At 39.7% G+C, this 12,789-nt stretch overlaps 1 protein-coding gene across 1 annotated transcript; it reads left to right on the top strand.

Moving 5' to 3' along the window:
* Positions 1–3,522: 3,522 nt before the first annotated feature.
* LOC311109846 (uncharacterized protein) lies at positions 3,523–9,394 on the top strand. The gene is made up of 11 exons (XM_084152851.1): positions 3,523–3,896; positions 4,621–4,908; positions 5,013–5,267; positions 5,453–5,551; positions 5,652–5,672; positions 6,019–6,039; positions 6,244–6,276; positions 6,362–6,397; positions 6,695–6,751; positions 7,017–7,082; positions 7,212–9,394. The coding sequence occupies exons 1-10, from the start codon at positions 3,839–3,841 to the stop codon at positions 7,076–7,078; spliced, it is 930 nt and encodes a 309-aa protein (XP_084008977.1). The 5' UTR covers positions 3,523–3,838; the 3' UTR covers positions 7,079–7,082; positions 7,212–9,394.
* Positions 9,395–12,789: the final 3,395 nt, after the last annotated feature.

Here is a 12,789-nt window from a genome sequence, read left to right as displayed (position 1 = left end):
TCATCATCATTCAAAATTGTCACAACAAAGATGTTTGAGAATGCTAAACTGATCTCTTCTCTCTTCTTCAGCTAAAGCCAGTGATGGAAACAACCAAACCACAGGCAAGTCATCCAGCTAATGTAAGACGTCATAAAGCAGAAGTAGCATAGATGCTCATCTGCATATCTCAGAATATCACGAGAACATAGATTGATTGCTATTTGATTTGAATTATGTTGTTGATTACTTTAAGTAGGAAGTCGCTGTTTAAGTCAATGAAACTTGATGGTAAGGCACAGTGGCATTCACATGGAATTCTGCCACTTAGCATCCTTTTAATTGTCATCCAGAAGTGAACACAACAAATACTAATGTGGTCTGTGTATGAGAATACTAAGCTCAACTTTTCTCTCTTCTCCTCAGCTAAAGTCAATGATGTAGTCCAGCCAAAACAAGGCAAGTCATCCAGTTAATTTAAGACTGTATAAAGCAGAAGTAACTTCTTTAAGTAGCATTTGATGCAGTAGGAGAGAGGCTGTAGTTGAGGTTTTCCTTCTGTGTGATTCTGCAGAGGGGGTTGGGATAGTGTCCATCAAAACAGGGGACGATGACGCCGACAAATTGCAGGGGAATGGAGGGGTGTATGAGACTTAAGCGGATAGCTTACCCCATAATAGAGCTGGAATCAGTGCTTTGGCAGTTACAGTACACTCAAACCATATTTGTCCCGGATGATTCCTATAACTGACATTTTCTTAAAAGCTAAATACAATATATTGTGTTGTATTACAAGTATAGAGGGTTCATCTAGAACAGGGGTGTCAAACTCATTCCATGAAGGGCTCAGTGTCTGTGAGTTTATTGTTTTTCCTTTCAATTAAGATCTAGACAACCAGGTGAGGGGAGTTCTTTACTATTAGTGACCTTATTTCATCAATCAAGTACAAGGGAGGAATGAAAATCCACAGACACTCGGCACTCTGTGGAATGAGTTTGACACGTGATCTAGAGGGTTACTAGAAATGATCTAATTAGCAGCTGAAGCCAGTGGATCCAACAGTCCTAAAGATGAGTCAAAGCCTGAGGGTAAGACACAGTGGCATTCACCTGGAATTCTGCCATCTACTAGGTTGTTGTTTACCTTGAGGATTGGTAGAGCCAGTTTGTGGTTCAGAATAGACAGGTATCCCTGTACTATTTGATTGTTGTAGCTTATGAGGGTGTGAAAGGAGACCAGGGATGTGTGTGTGTGTGTGTGTGCTTGCGCGCTTACCTGTGTGCCTACTTGCATGTGTGTGCACTTGCGTGCGTGCCTACGTGTGTGTGTCTGTGTCTGTGTCTGTGTGTGATTAAGTCCAACTGTGTTTTCTTGCCAGAAGCCACCCCGTTGATGGAGAAGAAATAATCCAGTGTTTTAGGATGGTAAGTATGAGTCTGAGAGACACCAACCACAACATTTATTAAGAAAGCATTTGGAAGTGCTCACATTGTTATTACATTGTTATTATGTTTGTGATGATCAACATGTGGTATTTGTCTTTTAATTTGGATGCAATGAAAGTCAAACAAATGAACAAGTCAGATTGGTGTTGGTATTCTTAAAGGAAAGGAAGGACACCTGTTGTTGCATTTATAACATAAGACCAAGAGTTTTTCCAGACCATGTGACCTGACCAGGAAAAACTCCTGGCCCTAATCATTAATAATGTTTTGTCTCATGAGCTCTTTCCTCTATTGCTTCTTTCCAGCTGGTGGTCTTCCTGGTGGGGAACTGAGGACCACAAAAATGGGGTTTGAAGGCTCTCAGTACATGCCTCCATATCTGTTACATTGAGACGAACAACCAAAAATAAAGAAACATGTTTGAACTGTTGGATTTTTTTTAAATGAAATATAAATTGTAAATTAAGGAAAACAGGCCAACATTGCACATAGTAACTTGCATTCAATCAGATGAAGTACAGAGCTACAAAAGTATTGGGACAGTGACACATTTGTTGTTGTTTTGGCTCTGTATTCCAGCACTTTGGAATTGAAATTATTCAAGGACTATAAGGTTAAAGTGCAGACTGTCAGCTTTAATTTGAGGGTATTCTCGTCCATATCAGCTGAACCGTTTAGAAATTACAGCAGTTTTTGTACATTGCCCCCCCCCCCCCCCATTTTAGTACAAATTCACTTATGTGTATTAAAGCAGTCAAAAGTTTAGTATTTGGTCTCATTCCTAGCACGCAATGATTACATCAAGCTTGTGACTCTACAAACTTGTTGGATGCATTTGTTTTGGTTGTGTTTCAGATTATTTTGTGCCCAAAAGAAATGAATGGTAAATCATAATGTACTTCATAGTCATTGTATCATTTCAAATCCAAAGTGTTGGAGTACAGAGCCAAAACAATCAAATAATGTGTCACAGTCCCAATTCTTTTGGAGCTCAATGTATAACGTGTTGAGTTGTGTGCTTTATGAATTTACAGTACTTCAGAAATATGAAGGCAATATTTGTATCAGAACATTTTGATGATGGACAAAAACAAGAGATTATCTTATACTTGGAGGTAAATAGCTTTGGATTCTTACCCTTTCTCATTATTCATGACTCATCTTTACAAATCTAAATCAATTTGTGCATATTGTTTTTGTTGTTTGAAGCCATAGTATTAATCACTTTGTGGTTGTATGATACCTTTTCAGGTATTTTCCCCAGAGCGCTTTATGCCAACCCACTCCACTTTCTGTTTTAAATCGCAGCTTTTGAATTTCTTATATCATTTCATAATTTCATAATTCTTCAAGACTTCACTTGACTTAAGTCAAGAAATTTGTACAGGTTGTTATTGTTTTAGTTATTTTTCTCAGAGTATTTTATGCCAACCCCCACAATAGGCAAAGTCTAGTGTAGGGATAGAGTGTTGGTTGAGAGGAACCAGGCCTGAGAGGTAGAGCTCATCCTCATCTGCCTTGTAAAGGGATAGAGCTAGTTGACTCTAGACTTAAAGATCAGTCTCGTTGCATGCACTGGATGACTTCTCAGCCAGGTTCGCCAAACGGATCACACCACAGGACTGACGATTCCTAAATCAAGTGTCAGCTCCTTCCTTCCGAGACATGCTGCTGTGCAAAACAAATGCACTTCAAAACGCAGTGTGACGTCATCTATCTGCAAGGTGTGAATTCCGGCCTGTATATATTGCCAATCCTTTGTGAATTTGAGGTGTTTGATATTTAGATTTTTTCAATAAAGGAGTTGAGTTCTATATTGGATTTTGTTTTATTATTATGACCTCAAAGTGATAAAGTTGGACTCTGTAGCTCAGCTGGTAGAGCACGGCGCTTGTAACGCCAAGGTAGTGGGTTCGATCCCCGGGACCACCCATACACAAAAATGTATGCACGCACGACTGTAAGTCGCTTTGGATAAAAGCGTCTGCTAAATGGCATATTATTATTATTATTATTATTATTATTAAAGTGGATTTTTTCCCAAACCTGATTGGTGAAAGCCATTGTCATCCGGTCACAAGGAGCCGCCAAAGAGTAATATACACGACTAGGCAGGGACTCTTCCGGAGAAGGGGAATCTAAGGGCTACATTGTAACAATTAAAAAATGTGTGTAGCTTGTGATATAGGATACATTGTAACAGTTATATAAAAAAAAGAGTTGACAAATTCTTAGCCACACGATAGTGCAATGTCATTATCAAGAAGTGATCTAGTAGCAAGCTGACTCACTTCCACTTCATAGGCTACGAAAAGGGGGTTTTCTCAGAAAGATAAGCACGCAATATAGGCTAGGCTACTGCAATAGCAGCGGTAAACATATTTGACGAATTATCAATGAGACTTCAAATAATATGTCGACTACACTTCTGACTGTCTTTCTGGCGGGAGCAATACTCTACGCAGTTTCAGGTAGGTTTTGTTGCGCGTGGATTATCCACGTTTTTCGATTGTCATGTTATGGGTGGCGGCAAATTCTCTCGTTCTAGTTTTTATTAGGCTATTGTGTGCGCCTTACAACCACGGTGCATATGTCAACAACAACAAACCACAGGAAAAACAACGTGTGTGCTACACAAGCTACAAAAGTTGAAAGCATCGGGGTGAACTGAAACTTTTACAACGTAAAGTAGGCTACCTACAACCAGCATAGTCTTATGAAAGTGGTAACAATACGCTTTTTTAGGACTATGGATAAGAAAAACGACCGCACCCTTTACTGTAGGCTACATCCACTCGACAATTCAACGTCTAGTCCAAGTTGGTTCGACGTAATTTCATTGTTTCCAGTGGGATAGCTAAGCAAGTGTGTGCCCAGTGGGATAACGTTAGATAGGCTTAGTGTGAGCTGGTTACCTAGAGGCAAAGTAATGATCAAGAAGATATTTTGTTAATGAGGTATAACTTCTCTCTCATTTATAAATATGTGGCAGAAAACAGAACAATATGGTTGGAACGTGTTCATGCAATGGGATGAGAAGGCCACACTAATCTGCAGGCCTTGTGTATACATGTATAGATAGATATAGGCTATCAGACTCCTCCTAACCTGGATAGGCTACACCTCCTTGGTTCACCTCCATGGTTCATCTCCTTGGTTCTCTGTTACAAGTATGAGATATTGTCTGGTTTTCAGCTCAACAGCTCAACAGAAAAGTGGGAGTGGATCTTGTGTTGATGCCGGACAAGTCCACTATACCTGACTCCATCACAGGCATCCTATGGAAGCATGAGAAGAACAAGTTGGCAGAGTGGGACAAGGATTTTGGTCTGGACATCTATGCTGCCTTCAAAAACCGCACAACCCTGGACCTGACTACTGGAGAGCTGAGAATCAGTGGCTTGACGAAAACAGACAGTGGAGTTTATTCTGTGGAGTTCAACAGCAAACTGCTTGACAAGACATATACACTATCTGTTATCAGTAAGTGTGTGTGTGTGTGTGTGTGTCTGTATGCTTGCCTGCCTGTGATTACAAGCATTTCCCTTTTTATTTATTTTTTCTGTCTTGATCTTCTCCGTTTACAGAGGCAGTCCCCAAACCCACAATCACTTCCTCCTGTAACTCAGACAAAACCTCCTGCACTCTGACCTGTGAAGGCGACACCACTGATGCTGAACCCGTCACCTACAGCTGGAAAGCGGGAGAGGGGGCGTGGGAGGTCTCAGGACAACAGAAGATTGTCTCTAGGAATGACAGCACTAAAATCATCTACACGTGTCAGCTCAAGAACCCTGTGAGCGAGGCCAGTGAAGACTTTGATAAAGACCTTTTTGGGACAGGTGAGAGGACTGGACACTCATAGTTTTTACGCTGCCCAGTATGTTGTTATACTAGTAGTAATTATATGTTTGGGTATAAATCAGGGTTATTGTTGATAGGTGAGGTATTTGGGTAGATAGGAAAGCATCTGGAATGGAATGTTTTATTAAATGTTCATGTTAAATGTATTCCTTCCTAACTGTAGGTGGCTGGTTGACCAAGGCCAGGTTATTTGGTATTTCTCTCTTTGTTCTGGCTGTTGCCGTTGTTCTATTGTTCATTTTTGGTCATAAAGCTAAAACAGGTAAGGGCAAATTATGTTTATTTTAACGTTTACTTACTTACACCCGTATGAGGTGGGTTGTCTTGGACAATAAATGTATTCTTCTTTTTCTACATCACAGGAGTTTGGTTCTATGAGAAAGGTAGGATGATTCTCTGTCAGTTTTTCACGTTTCACATTTTATTAGTCGTGTGTACAGGATACACATGGTATACACCGTCCAACGAAATGCTTACTTGCAGGTTCCTTCTCGACAATGCAACACCAATAAGAAATAATAAAAGATACGAATATGAACATAAAGTAAATGGCTCAGTAGAATAGAATAAAGATTTTAGCATAAGTATAATTTATAGTCCAGTGTTTTAGGGAGCAAGTGTTTAAATTGTGGAGTATTTAACAATAATAATAATACTGTCTGTCTGTAATCTTGGGTAATAGTTGTGATTTGATGAAAGTATAGTAATCACCTTTTGCTTTTTTTTCAGAAACAATGCCATGGAATGGAGGTAGGAAACATTCATTACTTCTGTTTTGTAGAAATGTTCATTTATGTTCCATTAATTGTTTTTGCTGCCATCACGATTCCTCACGATCATGTCCCTTTGCTCCGGTGAAAGGGAGATGAACATGTTACGTGTGTGTTACTTGTATTAGTCACTATTGACTTCATTGACTTAACTGAATATCTCTTCTCTGTTTTCCATTACTAGAATTTTGGAAAAAACAGAGAGAAGTGGGAACTAGTAAGTGTTTCCTTTACTTGACCACAACAAACAGGATCTGTGTATGATAAAGCTAAGCTAAACTATTCTCGCTTCCTTGTTTCAGCCACTGACGCATCAACTGGAGTTTCTGCATCCACAGGCACGTCATAAAGCTACTTCTAGACTGCATAATGCAGAAACGGCATCAGAAGTATCATTAGATGCATATCTCAAAATATCTGAAAATCTTGATTAGTCTATTCCGTCATAGATGGGATATCTACAGTATTACACCAAGTACTGAGTGTAAAAGTCACAAAGCAGACATGATCTTTATTTGATATCAATTATTGTGCTTTTTAGCTTGTTTATTGGTCGTTTATAGACTTATATAGATGTTTATAGATTCTTTATAGGGGGGCTGTAGTCAACGTGTTTCTCCTCTACGTTTCCTCAGGTGTCTCCTACTCCGTTGTTAACACACCCGCAGCTGAAGAGGGGCGGGGGAAGGATGGTATGATGCCCAGTATCTTCCACTTCTATGTTTGATCTGAAGGGACCAAATAGGAGTTAGGAATATAACTTTAACCTCATGGGCCACCCAGGTGAAAAATGTATGCACGCATGACTGTAAGTCGCTTTGGATAAAAGAGTCCACATATGCTAAATGGCATATACAGTATTATAGTTAGGTATTAGCAATATGGTGGTGGCTCTATCTGGCTTGGCAATGGGACTTTGTGCGCTCCAACTATACTGTTTTGTGTGTTATTTTGCAGAGGAAGACCTGGCGAGGAAAAATGATCATAAAGATGATTCAGTAATGAATTCAGTATTGTAGGACGGTAAGTTTGACTGTAAATATAATATATACTGCATCCACCTCATTTTCTTCATTGTGAGCCAATTTAGGCCTGGCTCTGGCCAACTCTACCACTGTGTTACCAACTGTTGTTCCTACTGATGTGTTTTAGCTGTGGACCTGTGGGCCAGAGTATCACTGTGGATCAAGAGAAACGAATCTAGACAACGAGCACTGGATGAAAAAGGGAATGCTCTACCACTTTATTGTACCCATTAAAACAATGTTACATCCCGATCTGAGAAATAGAGGTCAATTTGAGTTACAGATGTAGGATCTTAATTTGAGCTAGTTTGTTACTGCAGGAAAATAGTCCTGCAGCAACAGGAAATGTAAATTATGTGGATTATAATACATTTTTAATTTATAATACATTTTGTAGGGGTTGCTACATTTTTCGGACAGGAAAATCAAGTCAGAAATTTCAAAGTGGAAATTACAAACTTCAGAAGCCTCTTTAAGCCCTGAGTACACTACAGGTTGTACATGCATTGCAGGAAAGTTCTCAGGATGATCAAATTAAGATCCTACATCTGCAAGCTTACAAAACAATTTGCAAACTCAATTACAAGTTGCAAAGTAAATTGATAAGCCTTACAAATTCTTAGGATCATAGACAAACCTATGACACCAATGACTACTACATTGAGTATGTTTACATGCACACTAATTATTCAATATTAAGCTAATTAGGGTAATACTCTGAGTTTGGCAATAGTCATGTCCTCTGTAGCTCAGCTGGTAGAGCACGGCGCTTGTAACGCCAAGGTAGTGGGTTCGATCCCCGGGACCACCCATACACAAAAAAAATGTATGCACGCATGACTGTAAGTCGCTTTGGATAAAAGCGTCTGCTAAATGGCACATTATTATTATTATAACACCTTACTCAGATTTTCTTAATTGGCGTAAAGGTCATAAGTGAAGTAAGCATATGCCGATTAAAACACCTAGACATAGATTGTTTTGATTATATTGGCATGTAAGAACCTTAATATCTCTTCGGGGGACCAGTATGAAGAAAAAAATATATATGTATTCACTAACTGTAAGTCGCTCTGGATAAGAGCGTCTGCTAAATGACTAAAATGTAAATGTTAATCTGAGTTTCAGTGGTGTATTTGATCTGCGCATGTTCTGGAGCAGCGCGAGCCTCCCTCTGGCACAAGTGAAGTGAGTTTGTAAAATCTGAAAGTATGCATCTTAGAAATAGTTTTCACATGCAAACTTTATACAGTATGTCCAAACTCTGAATCAAATAGGCTTCCCAAAAATTATATGATCGATGTGATAGAACATGTATTGTGATTGGTGATTTTCAGGTTGCCTGATTATGGCCTGTCCATGTAAACCGGATTGTAGGGGAAATCGTTCTTCTCGCAAAGCATGTAAACATTTTAATCAAACTATTATAATAATCAGAGTATTCACACTAATCATATTATTGAATTCAATAATATAAACATACCCATTATTACATGAAATGCAGTCGTTTGTAAAAAGACTTAACTTAAAGTTTGTGCTTATATAGAAATATGCAGTTAAGTGCAATTGCTCAAACTAAAGCCGTGTGCCTTTAAAGCCTGCACACACTTCTGCTCTGCCAGTGTGTATCTCTGTGTGTATCTCTGTGTGTATCTCTGCTTCCACCTCTGTTCTTTATTAAGCTTACTGCAGTACTAGCAAACTTTACAGTGACAATCTTAAGATGTGTGATGTGATTGCAAGATCACTGCCTTACCTTTCATAATCAATAATAGCAAAGTCAATTTTTACCCAGTGCTGTCTAATTGGAATGTAAATATCCTATCGTTTTACATGTTTATTTCCTGCAGCTTAAACCAATGTTGATTTTGTGTTGAATGTACCAGTATGTTTTATGTACAGTACCAGTCCAAAGTTTGGACACACCTACTCATTCAAGGGTTTTTCTATATTTTTTACTATTTTCTACATTGTAGAATAATAGTGAAGACATCATGTAGTAACCAAAAAAGTGTTAAACAAATGTATTTTATAAGTGAGATTCTTCAAAGTAGCCTCCCTTTGGCTTGATGACAGCTTTGCACACTCTTGGCATTATTATTCTACAATGTAGAACATATTAAAAATAAAGAAAAACCCTTGAATGAGTAGGTGTGTCCAAACTTTGGACTGGTACTGTATATATTTCCATAGTGGCCAAGGTCTCAGTTTTGTACATGTATTTTGTGGGAGTGAAGCCTGTCTTTTTAACATAATTGTAAAACTGTCACTCTTAGAACAGTAGTAATAAAGCAGTGGTTTTCTTTTTAATCATTTGAATGTGCCTGATACCATAGACATCCTACAAGCCTGTTCTGTACCTGGCATTGCGTGGTACACCAAAGATACTGGTAACTAACCCAAGATATCCCATCCGTGTCGTTTCCAATGAGAGCAAATGAAGCATAGTAGACAGAACAAGCAAGGAGGTGGGCAGAGCCAAACACGAGCTAGCAAGATCCTATTGGCATGTGTTTGCATGTATTTAAATATTTCCGTTAGTGCGTTGTGTGCAATAACTCAATTCGCCCTTGCACTCCTAAACAACACCATTTTTTGAAACTTTGGCAAAGGGTCAAGTCTACAAAACTTAGTGAGTGGAACTTCTAAATGGATGCTTCAGATTTATAAATCCTGTGAGACATCTGGCTACTTCTATCTGTGGGACACTTTGTGACAGTTGAACAAAAGAGTCTCTATTGCACCCCCTAGTCAACTCACACGATCACTGCATCATAAAAAGAGGAAGGGTGTTGCTTAGTTGTTACTATCTGATCATGCTAGAAACAACGGAACTTTCCAACCACAGATTCTATTTAACCGCTACCCCTAACCTTAACTATTACCCAAACCTTAACCCTAACTCTAAAACGAGTACCAAAAATGTACGTACTTACAAATTAGTTCTGACAAAATCGCAACTTTAGTTCTTTCTAGCATGGCCATCTACATTAGTAATAACTACAAAGTTGTTTTTCTCTGCACTCTTTCAGTTACTCACAGATGCACCCTTCTGGATGTATAGCCAAAACCACTATGGACACCGTTGTGGCCAGTTTGTGTTGTTAGAGTATGTCTAGTAGTGTGTGTGTGTGTGTGTGTGTGTGTGTGTGTGTGTGTACCCACAATGCCTGCATGTGAGTTTGGAGCCCCACTTGTTGTTCAAGTCTCTACCCTTGAATGACACTCACCTTGAGGTTCCGTTCCCTGCCCTCAGCAATCGATTAATAAACTACAAATGTCTTGATCTTCTGAACCTTCGGTTTCACCACACCTCCTGTTCAGTTTTAATAGTAACCCTTTCTGCGCTTGTCAACTGCTGACCCATCTCATTTACCCTTCAAAGCTAAATGACACAGTGTCCCAGAGTCCACTTGTTTATGACATCCTCCATAGTTAATCCTAGACTAAAGAACAAGGATTTTCTGAACCTTTCATGTCTAGGTTGATGAACACCGACCTTCACAATGTGTGTAATCTTTGTGCTATTGCCGGTTAGTGTCAGAGTCCTAATAGTGATCTTTTCAAACTGGCAGAATCACAGAACAGAACCCTGCAAACGGAATGTTAATTTCGGAGTAGAATTCATTGTCAAATGTTACAGGTCCGTCTCTCTTACTTGACTGTAGACAGCTCAGACTCAATTATTCAACTGGAAAATGTTCCTTTGAAGGCCTAATAATACTCTATATGTTACACTGTAAGATCAAGCCCATTGACATGCTGTGTGATTCACAGTCTCACACATTGACCTAATGTACTAAGCGAACTGACTTCAGGGTGAATATCCTTCATCTCTGTGACATTGTTTATGACCTGGTAGTAATGGTCTTTATTAATGTATAACTATGGCAGAGGGATCGGCAGCTTTCATGGTACGTAGTTCCACTGACCCTGTGTAATAAAGATAACCTTGTCCCCAGAGAGAGAGAGAGAGAGAGAGAGAGAGAGAGAGAGAGAGAGAGAGAGAGAGAGAGAGAGAGAGAGAGAGAGAGAGAGAGAGAGAGAGAGAGAGAGAGAGAGAGAGAGAGAGAGAGAGAGAGAGAGAGAGAGAGAGAGAGAGAGAGAGAGAGAGAGAGAGAGAGAGAGAGAGAGAGAGAGAGAGAGAGAGAGAGAGAGAGAGAGAGAGAGAGAGAGAGAGAGAGCCGGCTGGCGGACGAGAGTACAGTAAAGATAACTTGATAAGACAGAAAGAGCTTAAACAAGCGCTGTGTGCGCGCATGTGTGTGCATGAAGCCCTGACAGTGCTTCCCACTCCAGAACCATGCGTGCCAAGTGTGTGAGTACATGCTGTGTGTGTGTGTAAAGCCCTGCCAAAGAGCACAAAGTGCTGCCCACTCACATGACCATGGCATCTGGTGGCTCTCTAGAGCAGGACATTTTCACTGCAAATAAAGAGAGATAGAGGGAGGATATTCAGTAATGGTAGAGTCCAAACTGCACAGTTGTATTGTTAGTAATGCCAAGGAGTGAGAGAGAGGTGTATTTCTTGTTTCTACCAGGAGGAGGCAGTACTAAGCCAAGCGTTTTGCACTGCTGGCTGCACCCATCAGTACACACAGTGACTGGGAGTAGTGTGTCAAACACACACAGAAATAAACACGTTTATTTACCCATTAATATTGTATACTGTAATGTCTTGTAATGATCATAGGATTTCCTGGAATCAGACTAGATTCTAGAGAGACATAAAGAAGGATTATGGAAAGATTATGTCCTATAAGAAACCAGGAAGTTCACATGGGAGCCAACTGATCCATTTGTGTCACTCAGTGGGAGTTGGTGTCTAACCTCTTCCCCCTTCTCATTATAGGAATCAGTATGACGGCTATGAGCCATTGACCAACTCATCATTTTCAGCTGCTGACGCCACAAAATCTACACTAGTGTCCACATCACAGTTCCACATGAGTGACTGCCATGTCCGCTCTGTCTCAAAATGTTTAACCCAGAACCACTGCATTATAACTTGCTTATCCTCTCAAAATGTTGCTTCCTCAACAGTTTCTTCAAACTGTTTTGTATATATTTACTGTATATATTATCTAGCTATTAAACTGTCTTAATGACATCTCTCATTTCCTTATTACTGTAGTGCCTCCATGGTAACAGCGTGAGCATCCTTAGATTATTCCGCAGCCCACTAGTGAGCTAATCTAAAACCAGCATGGGGGAGGCAGACCTCCTATTATAACCCTTTGTAGAGGGAGTTTTTAGAATGTTATTCTCAGAATTCTACCCCACTCACAGAATTCTGCATTCTACCTCCCTTTTCCAAGTGACGCTAGATAAAATAATGCAAGCAATTCTCTTTCCAAAACTGTCAGGTTCCCCCCACCTCCTCAACATTATATGTAAGCTGTTAGAAGCTGGTGTTTTCATTCTGTGTATCCATGGAGCTCACATCTGACCATGGTCACTGAGCGATGGGCTGTACATGCCATGGTGATATAGGGGGACCATGGTTTAGGGGAATGCTATTGTAGATTTTGATGTATTGGGGTTTGCTTTTTGATGAGTGGTGAAATGATTATCCCAGACAGTGTGGAAATGTAATCCAGATACCGGTAAATTAATCATTAGATATGCAAATTTTTCATACCAAGTAATTAATTAAGCTTTCATTATGTGTGTGTGTGGGTATGTGTGTGTGTATGTGTGTGTGA

This window comes from Coregonus lavaretus, assembly GCF_964263955.1.
Source record: "Coregonus lavaretus genome assembly, chromosome: 35".
Lineage (NCBI taxonomy): Eukaryota > Metazoa > Chordata > Actinopteri > Salmoniformes > Salmonidae > Coregonus > Coregonus lavaretus.
This window is presented reverse-complemented; position numbering and strand designations above follow the sequence as displayed.

Coding starts and splice junctions, on each gene's coding strand:
- LOC311109846 (XM_084152851.1), top strand. CDS start 3,839: ATGTCGACTACACTTCTGACTGTCTTTCTGGCGGGAGCAATACTCTAC. Junction 5,552..5,651: donor TGGTCATAAAGCTAAAACAG/GTAAGGGCAAAT, acceptor TCTACATCACAG/GAGTTTGGTTCTATGAGAAA. Junction 5,673..6,018: donor AGTTTGGTTCTATGAGAAAG/GTAGGATGATTC, acceptor CTTTTTTTTCAG/AAACAATGCCATGGAATGGA.